Raw genomic sequence first — 16,540 nt, 5'->3', positions numbered from 1 at the left:
CATTACATTACTTACTCGATCAAACCACCTCACACCACACATTGTCCTCAAACATCTCATTTCCAGCACATCCACCCTCCTGCGCACAACTATCCATAGCCCACGCCTCGCAACCATACAACATTGTTGGAACCACTATTCCTTCAAACATACCCATTTTTGCTTTCCGAGATAATGTTCTCGACTTCCACACATTCTTCAAGGCTCCCAGGATTTTCGCCCCTCCCCCCCCTATGATTCACTTCCACTTCCATGGTTCCATCCGCTGCCAGATCCACTCCCAGATATCTAAAACACTTTACTTCCTCCAGTTTTTCTCCATTTAAACTTACCTCCCAATTGACTTGACCCTCAACCCTACTATACCTAATAACCTTGCTCTTATTCACATTTACTCTTACTTTCTTCTTTCACACACTTTACCAAACTCAGTCACCAGCTTCTGCAGTTTCTCACATGAATCAGCCACCAGCACTGTATCATCAGCGAACAACAACTGACTCACTCTCCAAGCTCTCATCCCCAACAGACTTCATACTTGCCCCTCTTTCCAAAACTCTTGCATTCACCTCCCTAACAACCCCATCCATAAACAAATTAAACAACAATGGAGACATCACACACCCCTGCCGCAAACCTACATTCACTGAGAACCTATCACTTTCCTCTCTTCCTACACGTACACATGCCTTACATCCTCGATATGGGTGCCTATTCCTGCCCTTGGTTGGGTGAATCCTATAAGGCACACTGTTTTGGTATGCATAGCCCCCCCCCCCCCCCCCCCCCCCCCCCCCCTCTCTCTCTCTCTCTCTCTCTCTCTCTCTCTCTCTCTCTCTCAAGAAGAGATAATGGTCAAAAGTCAACATCAAGGTTGAGCCTTAAAATATAAGAAGATGTGAGAGGGTAGAGAGTTCTAAAGCTTTGAGGTGTAGGGAAAGAGATAGTACCCTTGACTTCCCAATGGCCACACAGTAATCACAGCGATGATAAAACATGGTTTATTTACCAAGAAGGTTACGTACAGTATGGTATATTGCATGACATAATGCATGATGTAGTTAGTGGTGGCGACATACAAGCAGCCACCTTCTGGAAGCAAAAACTAAATTGATACCTATAGAGGGAGGGAAGTGAGCCAACGTTGCAGGGTAGGTGAAGAGGGTCAAGTTTGGAAGTTAGCCTGGGCGAGTTTATAAGTCGGACCATTTTCAACTCTGTCAAGTAAGGATGGTAAGTACTGGATGGTGGTGTTTGGTGTATATCAGCTGACTGATATATTTCTTTCTTGTATCTCCCCTGATGATGTGACCATTACTCAAAAGTGTACATAGGAACTTATTGTATTTCATTTCCCCATGGATAAAAAGGAATTTACTTGATCACATCTTTTCGAACATATATGTATGTGTATATATGTGAGTGGTTGTGTCTTGCTTCAAGTGTGTCTTGGTGTTACCTCGCCAATACAGGAAACAGCGATCAAATATGAAAAAAGATTAGATTTTTTATTGTATAATGAGGGAATGCATACACTTCCAAGGCCACATGTTGTAAACTTCCTTGGCAATCGTGCTACCATACATATTAATGGTTATTTTTCTGTCAGCATTTATTTTCATTACTTAGCTTATTTCATCCATAACTTGGATGCCATAAAAGTGCTCTTTACTCCTTTCCTAACAAGTTTCTTACTTGATTTATTACTGTGACCCCTGGTTGCTCTCTTTCCATCTTTCAAAGAACCTTTCTGTCAGAATTGTCTGATTAGCTTACAGAGTTGAAGGTTGTGGGCACATCTTGCTTTTTTTTTTTTTGTGTGTGTGTGTGTGTGTGTGTGTGTGTGTGTGCATGTACATATTCTTATATTCTTATATTTTTCAGTGCTTCACATCGCTTAAGTAAAGCTGATCAACGGAAACTGGCAGCAGAGAGCTTCTGTGGTGTGCCAAATTCTCAGAAAGAAGTGATGCATATAATCAGTGATGCCTTTACACATCTTTATGAAGCTTGGGAAAGAGGCCTTGATCCTAGTACAATCGAGCCTCTTCATAAACTTCTAGAATCACCAGCATCTAACAGGTAAAATGAATGCCTTAAATTGTGCTTGATGATTTGAGATTCTTGAATGCTATTCTTCCACATAGAGGAACTGTATACTCATCTGATTTGTAGAAATGTAACTCGGCAGGGGAGTGGGGGAGGAATGGGATGTATTTAGGGAATCAGTGATGGATTGCGCAAAAGATGCTTGTGGCATGAGAAGAGTGGGAGGTGGGTTGATTAGAAAAAGGTACCTACACAGCTTTCCATGGTTTACCCCAGACGCTTCACATGCCTTGATTCAATCCACTGACAGCACGTCAACCCCGGTATACCACATCGCTCCAATTCACTCTATTCCTTGCCCTCCTTTCACCCTCCTGCATGTTCAGGCCCCGATCACACAAAATCTTTTTCACTCCATCTTTCCACCTCCAATTTGGTCTCCCTCTTCTCCTCGTTCCCTCCACCTCCGACACATATATCCTCTTGGTCAATCTTTCCTCACTCATTCTCTCCATGTGCCCAAACCACTTCAAAACACCCTCTTCTGCTCTCTCAACCACGCTCTTTTTATTTCCACACATCTCTCTTACCCTTACGTTACTCACTCGATCAAACCACCTCACACCACACATTGTCCTCAAACATCTCATTTCCAGCACATCCATCCTCTTGCGCACAACTCTATCCATAGCCCACGCCTCGCAACCATACAACATTGTTGGAACCACTATTCCTTCAAACATACCCATTTTTGCTTTCCGAGATAATGTTCTCGACTTCCACACATTCTTCAAGGCCCCCAGAATTTTCGCCCCCTCCCCCACCCTATGATCCACTTCCACTTCCATGGTTCCATCCGCTGCCAGATCCACTCCCAGATATCTAAAACACTTCACTTCCTCCAGTTTTTCTCCATTCAAACTCACCTCCCAATTGACTTGACCCTCAACCCTACTGTACCTAATAACCTTGCTCTTATTCACATTTACTCTTACCTTTCTTCTTCCACACACTTTACCAAACTCAGTCACCAGCTTCTGCAGTTTCTCACATGAATCTGCCACCAGTGCTGTATCATCAGCGAACAACAACTGACTCACTTCCCAAGCTCTCTCATCCCCAACAGACTTCATACTTGCCCCTCTTTCCAAAACTCTTGCATTTACCTCCCTAACAACCCCATCCATAAACAAATTAAACAACCATGGAGACATCACACACCCCTGCCGCAAACCTACATTCACTGAGAACCAATCACTTTCCTCTCTTCCTACACGTACACATGCCTTACATCCTCGATAAAAACTTTTCACTGCTTCTAACAACTTGCCTCCCACACCATATATTCTTAATACCTTCCGCAGAGCATCTCTATCAACTCTATCATATGCCTTCTCCAGATCCATAAATGCTACATACAAATCCATTTGCTTTTCTAAGTATTTCTCACATACATTCTTCAAAGCAAACACCTGATCCACACATCCTCTACCACTTCTGAAACCACACTGCTCTTCCCCAATCTGATGCTCTGTACATGCCTTCACCCTCTCAATCAATACCTTCCCATATAATTTGCCAGGAATACTCAACAAACTTATACCTCTGTAATTTGAGCACTCACTCTTGTCCCCTTTGCCTTTGTACAATGGCACTATGCACGCATTCCGCCAATCCTCAGGCACCTCACCATGAGTCATACATACATTAGATAACCTTACCAACCAGTCAACAATACAGTCACCCCCTTTTTTAATAAATTCCACTGCAATACCATCCAAACCTGCTGCCTTGCCGGCTTTCATCTTCCGCAAAGCTTTTACTACCTCTTCTCTGTTTACCAACTCATTTTCCCTAACCCTCGCACTTTGCACACCACCTCGACCAAAACACCCTATATCTGCCACTCTGTCATCAAACACATTCAACAAACCTTCAAAATACTCACTCCATCTCCTTCTCACATCACCACTACTTGTTATCACGTCCCCATTTGCGCCCTTCACTGAAGTTCCCATTTGCTCCCTTGTCTTACGCACTTTATTTACCTCCTTCCAGAACATCTTATTATCCTCCCTAAAATTTAATGCTACTCTCTCACCCCAACTCTCATTTGCCCTTTTTTTCACCTCTTGCACCTTTCTCTTGACCTCCTGTCTCTTTCTTTAATACGTCTCCCACTCAATTTCATTTTTTCCCTGCAAAAATCGTCCAAATGCCTCTCTCTTCTCTTTCACTAATACTCTTACTTCTTCATCCCACCACTCACTACCCTTTCTAATCAACCCACCTCCCACTCTTCTCATGCCACAAGCATCTTTTGCGCAATCCATCACTGATTCCCTAAATACATCCCATCAGCTGCTTTTTCATACCCAACTTTAATCTCTTCTCACGATTCCAGTTCCAAGGTGGCGTTTAAGCTTATTCCAACATTAGCACCCCTATTGCATGCCTCGAGGAACTTCAATCCCCAAACTTTGATATTAAGTGGCTCAAGGTCTGTCTCCCATCTTTTCCTGTATTTCCTCACTGTTCTTGTAGTTCTACAAATGTTATATCTTTTTTTTCATATGTCTAAACTCCTGCCAAGAGATTGTGGCATTCTGTCATCCGCAAGCCAAGATCCTTTACTTAGGGGATTTTAGTGTTCACCATGGGAAATAGTTGAACTCCTCCCATATGGATTGTGTGTGTGTTTGTGTGTGTGTGTGTGTGTGTGTGTGTGTGTGTGTGTGTGTGTGTGTGTGTGTGTGTGTGTGTGTGTGTGTGGGGGGGGGGGGGGGGGGGGGGGGGGTCGAAGCCCTCACATTCTTCTTTCTCAGTGATCTAGATCAAACTACCTCCAACTCCACCCACATTCCTGATCGTTGTAACCACTCTCCTAATGTTCTGGATCTGTTTTTCACATCTAATCCTTCATGCTATAAATGAACAGTCTCATCCCCAGTTGGCTTATCTGACCTCACTCTCATAAATGCATGTTTTAATGGTGTCTTTCCCTCCAGCAGCCACTTCTAAACATAAGTAATAGCACCTCAGGAAAACTAAAATGATTTGTGAAAATTCTTTTCTGACTTTCCTATGGTAAATTACTGTCTCCACTGTGGTGATGCTTTTGTCTCTGCTTAATGCATAGTGGAGATTATATTAGTGGAAATGGAAGCATTGATCCCGTATTCCTCCAAGATGACATCTTTTTCCAATCCATCATTCAACCATTTCTGTTCTGAGGCCATTGAGGCAAGGGATCAGACATATCGGGATTGGAGAAACTCTCCTTCCTCTGACTCCCATTCAGTACTTAACACTGCCCATAATCAGTGCAAGTATGTTTCCATGAGTCAAAGTGTTCCTTTATTCAAAGGAAGTGCAATAACCTCTCTTCGTCATCCAACAATAGATCTTTCTTGTCTTTAGCTAAGGGCATCGCTAGCAACTTCTTTTGCTTTGCCTTTAGCTTAGGGCATTGCTAACATCTATTGTCACTTCACCTTTCCTTCACTTCTCCATTCTGTTAGTACTATTGCTGTTTCCCCCGTAGATGAAACAACTCTATTTAGCTCCCATTTCCTTTATCTCCATCCAGGATGACTAACATTCCTTCAACCCTTGATGTTCCTCTTACTAATCCTATGTCCCTTCCCATAATCTCTTTTCGAATTGCATGAAGGGTGCTTTTCTCTCTGGATATGAGCAAGACTTATGGTTCTGATGGCATCTATCTCCATGTACTGAAAGATTGTACTTCTGAACTTGCATCTGTTCGTGCTCATGTGTTTCCTTTCTGCATGAAAACCAGAACTTTTCCTTCTCAATGGAGAAGGGTGACCATTCTAATACCTGTAACTATCATCCTGTTGCTTTGATATCTACCATTTCCAAAGTCTTTGAATCTGTCCTCAGCTCCCATATCCTAGGACATCTTAAATCTCAGTCTTTTCTCTGATCACTATTATGGCTTCTGTATGTTAGATCCACCAGTGATATTCTTTCCTATCTTACTGATGTTTGGTCATCATCCCTGAAAGATTTTGGGGAATCCTATGTAGTTGCCCTTGGTATATCCAAAGCTTTTGACAGGGTGTGGCATTGGGGTCTCATCTCTAAGCTCCCCTCTTTTGGCTTCTCCATCTGTGGATGTTGATAGGTTAGCCTCTTCCCATTTCTCCATCACCTTCGGTGTTCCTCATGGTTCTGTCCTTCTATGCTTTTTTCCTTTTCTTGATGATTTCCTTTTTCCCACAAATATCCCAGTGCACTCTTACACTGATGACTCAGCACTGCTTTGCACCATATCTTTCAGTTGTGTTCCGTCTTCTATCTTTTACCTGCATCTCTTCTTAAAGACTGCATCAAATGATTTGAATAAGATTTATGTCTTTTGATTTTATTTCCTGCTGTTTGCTCAGTTACTTTATTTTTATTTTTAAGTTTTATCTCCCCTCCTCCAGGCTATGGGATTTTGCCCTGGTATCCCCTCCCTCTCAGTAGGTCTGTCCACCACCACCATCACCGTTACGCCACCACCACCTCAGTCATCACCTATTTACATTTGCTTAGGTTAAATTTCATGAACCATATATCAGACCAGCTTTTGTAGTTTGTTTTGGTCTCCTGGTAAGCTGATCCAATCCTCCTTGCATTTTATGACTTCTGTATCATCAGCACACACATTTAGGTAGGTGTTTTTAACTTCAAGGCATTTTTTTTTTTTTTTTTGTCGCTGTCTCCCGCGTTTGCGAGGTAGCGCAAGGAAACAGATCAAAAAGAGTAACAGTCTCAAAACAGAACACTGGGGCACTCCACGGGTGGCGTACACCCATCTGTAGAAGGCACCTCTGACATGTGTCCTTTGTTTCCTATTTATCTGTGTGTTTATATTTCTGATGCCTGTTCCCTTGTGGAACTCCCTCAAGGGGGTGGCCACGTCAGTAAAGTCTCTAACGAGTGAACTCCAGTGCCACTTCTTAGCCTTTAGTGCCTCACCCTTAACAGGCCACAGGCATAGGGGAAGTCTAGTGCATTGCTTGCAGAGGCTACTCCATAATGTTCCTACTGACTATTTCTACCTGTTGCTTTTGCCTGATGTTCGTACCTACTACCTGCTCCTTAATGTTCCTGTGTACTACTTCTACCAAAAGTTTTTAACTAATGCTTCTACCTGTTGCTTCTGTTTCTTGCTCCTACCACTTTGCCAAAAAGCAGGGCCAGCACATCACTCATCTCCTGAAAATCTAGTTACAAAGAATGAGCTGTGTGAGTTAAGTGTTATGTCTGACAGGATGAGACTGTGTTTGTGGACAGAATGCTAGTAGTCCATGTGTGGGTGAAGCAGAAAGAAAAGACAGCTACCTAGGTTAGAGGAGTGCAACTTGACAACCACTGAAGTGTTGGCTTGTTGAACACCTGTCACTAACCTTCTTGATACCAAGGCAGGTAGATTTCATTCATATTTCACAATAACCAGAAACATTTTATGTTTATAATGACATGGCTCTTTTTATCGATTAAAACAGAGGAATGTCCTATATCATATTGAGGCTCACTTGGAATCCATGTAAGTGGCACATCAATTTGGGAAGTATGAATGAGTATAGTTCAGCAGGGTACCTGAAGAACTTTCTCAAGTGAAATAACCTGCTCTAACTTTTGAGATTTGGACATATGCATGTATATAACCATCAATCTGCCTATCAGTATATCTGATGCCTGTTCCATTCTGGAACTACCTCAAGGGGATGGCCACAGCAATAAAGTCTCCATAACTAGTGAACTCCATTCTGTACTCAGTCTCTCCTGGTACTTCCTCACACAAGTCTCCTTCCCAAGCTCACTTACTCTCACCACCCTCTTCACCCCAACATTCACTCTTCTTTTCTGAAAACCCATACAAATCCTCACCTTAGCCTCCACAAGATAATGATCAGACATCCCTCCAGTTGCACCTCTCAGCACATTAACATCCAAAAGTCTCTCTTTCGCGCGCCTGTCAATTAACACGTAATCCAATAACGCTCTCTGGCCATCTCTCCTACTTACATAAGTATACTTATGTATATCTCGCTTTTTAAACCAGGTATTCCCAATCATCAGTCCTTTTTCAGCACATAAATCTACAAGCTCTTCACCATTTCCATTTACAACACTGAACACCCCATGTATACCAATTATTCCCTCAACTGCCACATTACTCACCTTTGCATTCAAATCACCCAACACTATAACCCGGTCTCGTGCATCAAAACCACTAACACACTCATTTAGCTGCTCCCAAAACACTTGCCTCTCATGATCTTTCTTCTCATGCCCAGGTGCATATGCACCAATAATCACCCATCTCTCTCCATCAACTTTCAGTTTTACCCATATTAATCAAGAATTTACTTTCTTACATTCAGTGAAGGGCGCAAATGGGGAGGTGATAACAAGTAGTGGTGATGTGAGAAGGAGATGGAGTGAGTATTTTGAAGGTTTGTTGAATGTGTTTGATGATAGAGTGGCAGATATAGGGTGTTTTGGTCGAGGTGATGTGCAAAGTGAGAGGGTTGGGGAAAATGATTTGGTAAACAGAGAAGAGGTAGTGAAAGCTTTGCGGAAGATGAAAGCCGGCAAGGCAGTAGGTTTGGATGGTATTGCAGTGGAATTTATTAAAAAAGGGGGTGACTGTATTGTTGACTGGTTGGTAAGGTTATTTGATGTATGTATGACTCATGGTGAGGTGCCTGAGGATTGGCGGAATGCGTGCATAGTGCCATTGTACAAAGGCAAAGGGGATAAGAGTGAGTGCTCAAATTACAGAGGTATAAGTTTGTTGAGTATTCCTGGTAAATTATATGGGAGGGTATTGATTGAGAGGGTGAAGGCATGTACAGAGCATCAGATTGGGAAGAGCAGTGTGGTTTCAGAAGTGGTAGAGGATGTGTGGATCAGGTGTTTGCTTTGAAGAATGTATGTGAGAAATACTTAGAAAAGCAAATGGATTTGTATGTAGCATTTATGGATCTGGAGAAGGCATATGATAGAGTTGATAGAGATGCTCTGGGGAAGGTATTAAGAATATATGGTGTGGGAGGCAAGTTGTTAGATGCAGTGAAAAGTTTTTATCGAGGATGTAAGGCATGTGTACGTGTAGGAAGAGAGGAGAGTGATTGGTTCTCGGTGAATGTAGGTTTGCGGCAGGGGTGTGTGATGTCTCCATGGTTGTTTAATTTGTTTATGGATGGGGTTGTTAGGGAGGTAAATGCAAGAGTTTTGGAAAGAGGGGCAAGTATGAAGTCTGTTGGGGATGAGAGAGCTTGCGAAGTGAGTCAGTTGTTGTTCGCTGATGATACAGCGCTGGTGGCTGATTCATGTGAGAAACTGCAGAAGCTGGTGACTGAGTTTGGTGAAGTGTGTGGAAGAGGAAAGTTGGGAGTAAATGTGAATAAGAGCAAGGTTATTGGGTACAGTGGGGTTGAGGGTCGAGTCAATTGGGAGGTGAGTTTGAATGGAGAAAGGCTGGAGGAAGTGAAGTGTTTTAGATATCTGGGAGTGGGTCTAGCAGCGGATGGAACCATGGAAGCGGAAGTGGATCATAGGGTGGGGGAGGGGGCGAAAATTCTGGGGGCCTTGAAGAATGTGTGGAAGTCGAGAACATTATCTCGGAAAGCAAAAATGGGTATGTTTGAAGGAATAGTGGTTCCAACAATGTTGTATGGTTACGAGGCGTGGGCTATGGATAGAGTTGTGTGCAGGAGGATGGATGTGCTGGAAATGAGATGTTTGAGGACAATATGTGGTGTGAGGTGGTTTGATCGAGTGAGTAACGTAAGGGTAAGAGAGATGTGTGGAAATAAAAAGAGCGTGGTTGAGAGAGGAGAAGAGGGTGTTTTGAAGTGGTTTGGGCACATGGAGAGAATGAGTGAGGAAAGATTGACCAAGAGGATATATGTGTCGGAGGTGGAGGGAACGAGGAGAAGAGGGAGACCAAATTGGAGGTGGAAAGATGGAGTGAAAAAGATTTTGTGTGATCGGGGCCTGAACATGCAGGAGGGTGAAAGGAGGGCAAGGAATAGAGTGAATTGGAGCGATGTGGTATACCGGGGTTGACGTGCTGTCAGTGGATTGAATCAAGGCATGTGAAGCGTCTGGGGTAAACCATGGAAAGCTGTGTAGGTATGTATATTTGCGTGTGTGGACGTATGTATATACGTGTATGGGGGGGTTGGGCCATTTCTTTCGTCTGTTTCCTTGCGCTACCTCGCAAACGCGGGAGACAGCGACAAAGTATAATAAAAAAAAAAAAACATTCTATCACATACTTCCACAACTCCTGTTTCAGGAGTACTGCTACTCCTTCCCTTGCTCTTGTCCTCTCACTGACCCCTGACTTTACTCCCAAGACATTCCCAAACCACTCTTCCCCTTTACCCTTGAACTTCGTTTCACTCAGAGCCAAAACATCCAGGTTCCTTTCCTCAAACATACTACCTATCTCTCCTTTTTTCACATCTTGGTTACATCCACACACATTTAGGCACCCCAATCTGAGCCTTCGAGGAGGATGAGCACTCCCCGTGTGACTCCTTCTTCTGTTTCCCATTTTAGAAAGTTAAAAAAAATACAAGGAGGGGAGGATTTCTGGCCCCCCGCTCCCGTCCCCTCTAGTCGCTTTCTACGACACGCGAGGAATGTGTGGGAAGACTGAGTACAGAATGGAAAAAGGTGAGAACAATGGAAGTAAGGGGAGTGGGGGAGGAATGGGATGTATTTAGGGAATCAGTGATGGATTGCGCAAAAGATGCTTGTGGCATGAGAAGAGTGGGAGGTGGGTTGATTAGAAAGGGTAGTGAGTGGTGGGATGAAGAAGTAAGAGTATTAGTGAAAGAGAAGAGAGAGGCATTTGGACGATTTTTGCAGGGAAAAAATGAAATTGAGTGGGAGACATATAAAAAGAGACAGGAGGTCAAGAGAAAGGTGCAAGAGGTGAAAAAAAGAGCAAATGAGAGTTGGGGTGAGAGAGTATCATTAAATTTTAGGGAGAATAAAAAGATGTTCTGGAAGGAGGTAAATAAAGTGCGTAAGACAAGGGAGCAAATGGGAACTTCAGTGAAGGGCGCAAATGGGGAGGTGATAACAAGTAGTGGTGATGTGAGAAGGAGATGGAGTGAGTATTTTGAAGGTTTGTTGAATGTGTTTGATGATAGAGTGGCAGATATAGGGTGTTTTGGTCGAGGTGGTGTGCAAAGTGCGAGGGTTAGGGAAAATGAGTTAGTAAACAGAGAAGAGGTAGTAAAAGCTTTGCGGAAGATGAAAGCCGGCAAGGCAGCAGGTTTGGATGGTATTGCAGTGGAATTTATTAAAAAAGGGGGTGACTGTATTGTTGACTGGTTGGTAAGGTTATTTAATGTATGTATGACTCATGGTGAGGTGCCTGAGGATTGGCGGAATGCGTGCATAGTGCCATTGTACAAAGGCAAAGGGGATAAGAGTGAGTGCTCAAATTACAGAGGTATAAGTTTGTTGAGTATTCCTGGCAAATTATATGGGAGGGTATTGATTGAGAGGGTGAAGGCATGTACAGAGCATCAGATTGGGGAAGAGCAGTGTGGTTTCAGAAGTGGTAGAGGATGTGTGGATCAGGTGTTTGCTTTGAAGAATGTATGTGAGAAATACTTAGAAAAGCAAATGGATTTGTATGTAGCATTTATGGATCTGGAGATGGCATATGATAGAGTTGATAGAGATGCTCTGTGGAAGGTATTAAGAATATATGGTGTGGGAGGCAAGTTGTTAGAAGCAGTGAAAAGTTTTTATCGAGGATGTAAGGCATGTGTACGTGTAGGAAGAGAGGAAAGTGATTGGTTCTCAGTGAATGTAGGTTTGCGGCAGGGGTGTGTGATGTCTCCATGGTTGTTTAATTTGTTTATGGATGGGGTTGTTAGGGAGGTAAATGCAAGAGTTTTGGAAAGAGGTGCAAGTATGAAGTCTGTTGGGGATGAGAGAGCTTGGGAAGTGAGTCAGTTGTTGTTCGCTGATGATACAGCGCTGGTGGCTGATTCATGGGAGAAACTGCAGAAGCTGGTGACTGAGTTTGGTAAAGTGTGTGAAAGAAGAAAGCTAAGAGTAAATGTGAATAAGAGCAAGGTTATTAGGTACAGTAGGGTTGAGGGTCAAGTCAATTGGGAGGTGAGTTTGAATGGAGAAAAACTGGAGGAAGTGAAGTGTTTTAGATATCTGGGAGTGGATCTGGCAGCGGATGGAACCATGGAAGTGGAAGTGGATCATAGGGTGGGGGAGGGGGCGAAAATTCTGGGAGCCTTGAAGAATGTGTGGAAGTCGAGAACATTATCTCGGAAAGCAAAAATGGGTATGTTTGAAGGAATAGTGGTTCCAACAATGTTGTATGGTTGCGAGGCGTGGACTATGGATAGAGTTGTGCGCAGGAGGATGGATGTGCTGGAAATGAGATGTTTGAGGACAATGTGTGGTGTGAGGTGGTTTGATCGAGTAAGTAACGTAAGGGTAAGAGAGATGTGTGGAAATAAAAAGAGCGTGGTTGAGAGAACAGAAGAGGGTGTTTTAAAATGGTTTGGTCACATGGAGAGAATGAGTGAGGAAAGATTGACGAAGAGGATATATGTGTTGGAGGTGGAGGGAACGAGGAGAAGAGGGAGACCAAATTGGAGGTGGAAAGATGGAGTGAAAAAGATTTTGTGTGATCGGGGCCTGAACATGCAGGAGGGTGAAAGGAGGGCAAAGAATAGAGTGAATTGGAGCGATGTGGTATACCGGGGTTGACGTGCTGTCAGTGGATTGAATCAAGGCATGTGTATGGGGGTGGGTTGGGCCATTTCTTTCGTCTGTTTCCTTGCGCTACCTCGCAAACGCGGGAGACAGCGACAAAGCAAAAAAAAAAAAAAAAACTAGTGAACTCCAGTGCTGCTTCTTAGCCTTTTGTGCCTCACCCTTAACAGGCCAGTGGCAGAGGGCAAGTCTAGCACAGTGTTTGCAGAGGCTCCTACCTAATGTTCCTATTGACTACTTTTACCTAATGCTACAGCCTAATGTTCCTACTAACTACTTCTACCTCTGCACAACCCTATCTATATAGCCCATGCCTCACAACCATATAACATTGATGGAACCACTATTCCTTCAAACATACCCATTTTTGCTCTCCGAGATAACATTCTCGCCTTCCACACATTCTTCAATGCTCCCAGAACCTTTGCCCCCTCCCCCACCCTGTGACTCACTTCCACTTCCATGGTTCCATCCGCTGCCAAAGCCACTCCCAGATATCTAAAACACCTCACTCCCTCCAGTTTTTCTCCATTCAAACTCTTTTTCTTTCTTTCATACTATTCGCCATTTCCCGCATCAGCGAGGTAGCGTCGAGAACAGAGGACTGGGCCCTTGAGGGAATATCCTCACCTGGGCCCCTTCTCTGTTCCCTCTTTTGGAAAATTAAAAAAAAAAGTGAGAGGGGAGGATTTCCAGCCCCCCACTCCCTCCCCTTTTAGTCGCCTTCTACAACACGCAGGGAATACGTGGGAAGTATTCTTTCTCCCCTATCCCCAGGGATAAACTCACCTTCCAATATACTTGTCCCTCAACCCTGCTAAACCTAATAACCTTGGTCTTATTCACATTTACTCTCAGCTTTCTTCTTTCACACACTTTACCAAACTCAGTCACCAGCTTCTGCAGTTTTTTACCTGAATCAGCCACCAGCGCTGTATTATCAGCGAACAACAACTGACTCTTTTCCCAAGCCCTCTCATCTACAACAGACTGCACTCTTGCATTCACCTCCCTAACAACCCCATCCGTAAATAAATTAAACAACCATGGAGACATCATGTATCCTTGCCGCAAACTGACATTCACAGGGAACCAATCACTTTCCTCTCTTCCTACTCATACATATGCCTTACATCCTTGATAGAAACTTTTCACTGCTTCTAGCAACTTACCTCCCACACCATATACTCTTAATACCTTCCACAGAGCATCTCTATCAACTCTATCATGTGCCTTCTCCAGATCCATAAATGCTACATACAGATCCATCTGTTTTTCTAAGTATTTCTCACATACATTCTTCAAAGCAAACACCTGATCCAAACATCCTCTACCACTTCTGAAACCACATTGCTCTTCCCCAATCTGATGCTCTGTACATGCCTTCATCCTCTCAATCAATACCTTCCCATATATTTTCCCAGGAATACTAAACAAACTTATGCCTCTATAATTTGAACACTCACCTTTATCCCCATTGCCTTTGTACAATGGCACTATGCATGCATTCAGCCGATCCTCAGGTACTTCACCATGAACCATACATACATTGATTATCCTCACCAACTAGTCAACAACACAGTCACCCCCTTTTTTGATAAATTCCACAGCAATACTATCTACACCCGCTGCCTTGTCGGCTTTCATCTTCCGCAAAGCTTTCACTACCTCTTCTCTGTTTACCAAATCATTCTCCCCGACCCTCTCAATTTGCATACCACCTTGAACCCAAACACCCTTAATCTGCGACTCTATCATCAAACACATTCAACAAACCTTCAAAATACTCATCAAACACATTCAACAAACCTTCAAAATACTCACTCCGTCTCGATCTCACTTCACCACTGCTTGTTATTACCTCCCCATTTGCCCCCTTCACCGATGTTCCCATTTGTTCTCTTGTCTTATGCACTTTATTTACCTCCTTCCAAAACATCTTTTTATTCTCCCTGAAATTTAATGATACTCTCTCACCCCAACTCTCATTTGCCCTCTTTTTCACCTCTTGCACCTTTCTCTTGACCTCCTGCCTCTTTCTTTTATACATCTCCCAGTCATTTGCACTATTTCCCTGCAAAACTCATCCAAATGCCTCTCTCTTTCACTAATAATCTTACTTCTTCATCCCACCACTCACTACCCTTTCTAATCTGCCCACCTCCCATGCTTCTCATGCCACAAGCTTGCCTGTTATCTCTGGGAACTGTCATCAAGGAGGTGGCCATGGCAAAGAAATCTCCCCTTATCCCTGTCCTTACATGCCTCCCTCGCATACACTATTCCATGCATTCTTCTACAAATTCTATCCCTCCACTGCTGTTTCACTATGTTTCTCCATGTCACATGTGGTCTTCTTTTCACTTTAACCATACTTTTAAGCACTCTCTTTGTAAACTTTCATCTTGCATTCTTTCCATATGCCCAAACCACCTCAAAGCATTGTTTCACCCACTGTACCACTCCACTATTCATTCCTTCTGCATGCCCAGCCATAACATATCTCTCATACACCCCTGCATTTCCTTTTTTCATTCCATCTAGTCATTCCATTTGCTCCCTTCAAATAGCCAATTTCTAAGCCAGGATCTTGACCTCTGTGACTCAACTCTTTGTCATATTTTGGCTGCATAAGTCAGGGTAGTGAGGGCTATGTTGTCCCCTAATCATTTCTTCACTTCCATACTTACACCTCTACCTAGCACTGTTCTCTCTCTTATCTCTGCTTCCCTGTTGCCAAACTAACCCAAGATGGCTCCTAAATACTTGAATTGTCACCTCGTCCAGTCTTTCTCCACCCATATTCATAACACAGTAAAAGAATTCTTTCATTCTGTATGGCTTTGCAGAATCTATACTTTCACTTTGATTCCTTTCAGACACCATTACTTTACTTTTGTTCACATTTACCTTCATTTGCCTATGCTTTCACTCATCATGAAACACATGTGCAACTCTGCAACTCCTCTTCACTCTCAGCAAACAACACAGTATCTCTTTGCAAATAGGCTTGTCACTAGCCACCATACCTAACCACCACACTCCATCTCTGCACCCCTTTTCCTTAGTTTTGGCAACTATAGTGACATAAATCACTTTATCCCACCTCTGATAGTGTTGGTGTCTGCCTGTAAAGCTGGCACCCTCCGTTGAGAACTTCGTGAGGTGCTGGTATATCACATGATCCAGCCTCACTAGCAGTTTAGTTTTATTTTGCTTCCTACTTATTCCCCAGATTTGTTGTTTTCCCTTTTTGTAATTTTAGTACCTACTATGGTTGGAAATACTTACCCTATGACAGAATATCTTTTATAGTTGTGCTGTACATAGAAAATAAACCAATTAAGAAGGTATATAGTATTACCAGTGCAAGCTTGAGGTCAGTACAACGGTGGGTGAAGAAAGTGATAATAGCAGCATTGCTGCACTGGCTCAAGTGAAGCATCCTGGAAAGGCCAGAAAAACCTCTCCACATACTCTGAATGGTCGTCAACATGGTAACATCAAGCGGATGCAGATCCACACTTGAGTGTATGAAAATTAGTAGAAAAAACCCCAGACTGCTCAGTGATGTGCCAGCAAGGACAATGAAGCACGACTTACAGGAGGACATTAAGTATTGGAGCTGCAGGCAGTGCCCCAGACCATTCGTAACCCATAGGTGCTGGAAGAAAAAGGCAATTTTTGCTAGAAATAAGTAGCG

At 43.2% G+C, this 16,540-nt stretch overlaps 1 protein-coding gene across 2 annotated transcripts in view; it reads left to right on the top strand.

Annotated features, from left to right (window-relative positions):
• Nucleotides 1–16,540, top strand: part of LOC139751415 (uncharacterized) — a 217,508-nt gene that overhangs the window by 181,015 nt on the left and 19,953 nt on the right. For both annotated transcript variants that reach the window (XM_071666807.1, XM_071666806.1), the window contains one exon: nucleotides 1,885–2,082. In XM_071666807.1, coding sequence (XP_071522908.1) covers nucleotides 1,885–2,082 — 198 coding nt within the window. The remainder of the gene's footprint in view (nucleotides 1–1,884; nucleotides 2,083–16,540) is intronic.

The sequence above is a fragment of the Panulirus ornatus genome, chromosome 11, assembly GCF_036320965.1.
Source record: "Panulirus ornatus isolate Po-2019 chromosome 11, ASM3632096v1, whole genome shotgun sequence".
Taxonomy (NCBI): domain Eukaryota; kingdom Metazoa; phylum Arthropoda; class Malacostraca; order Decapoda; family Palinuridae; genus Panulirus; species Panulirus ornatus.
This window is presented reverse-complemented; position numbering and strand designations above follow the sequence as displayed.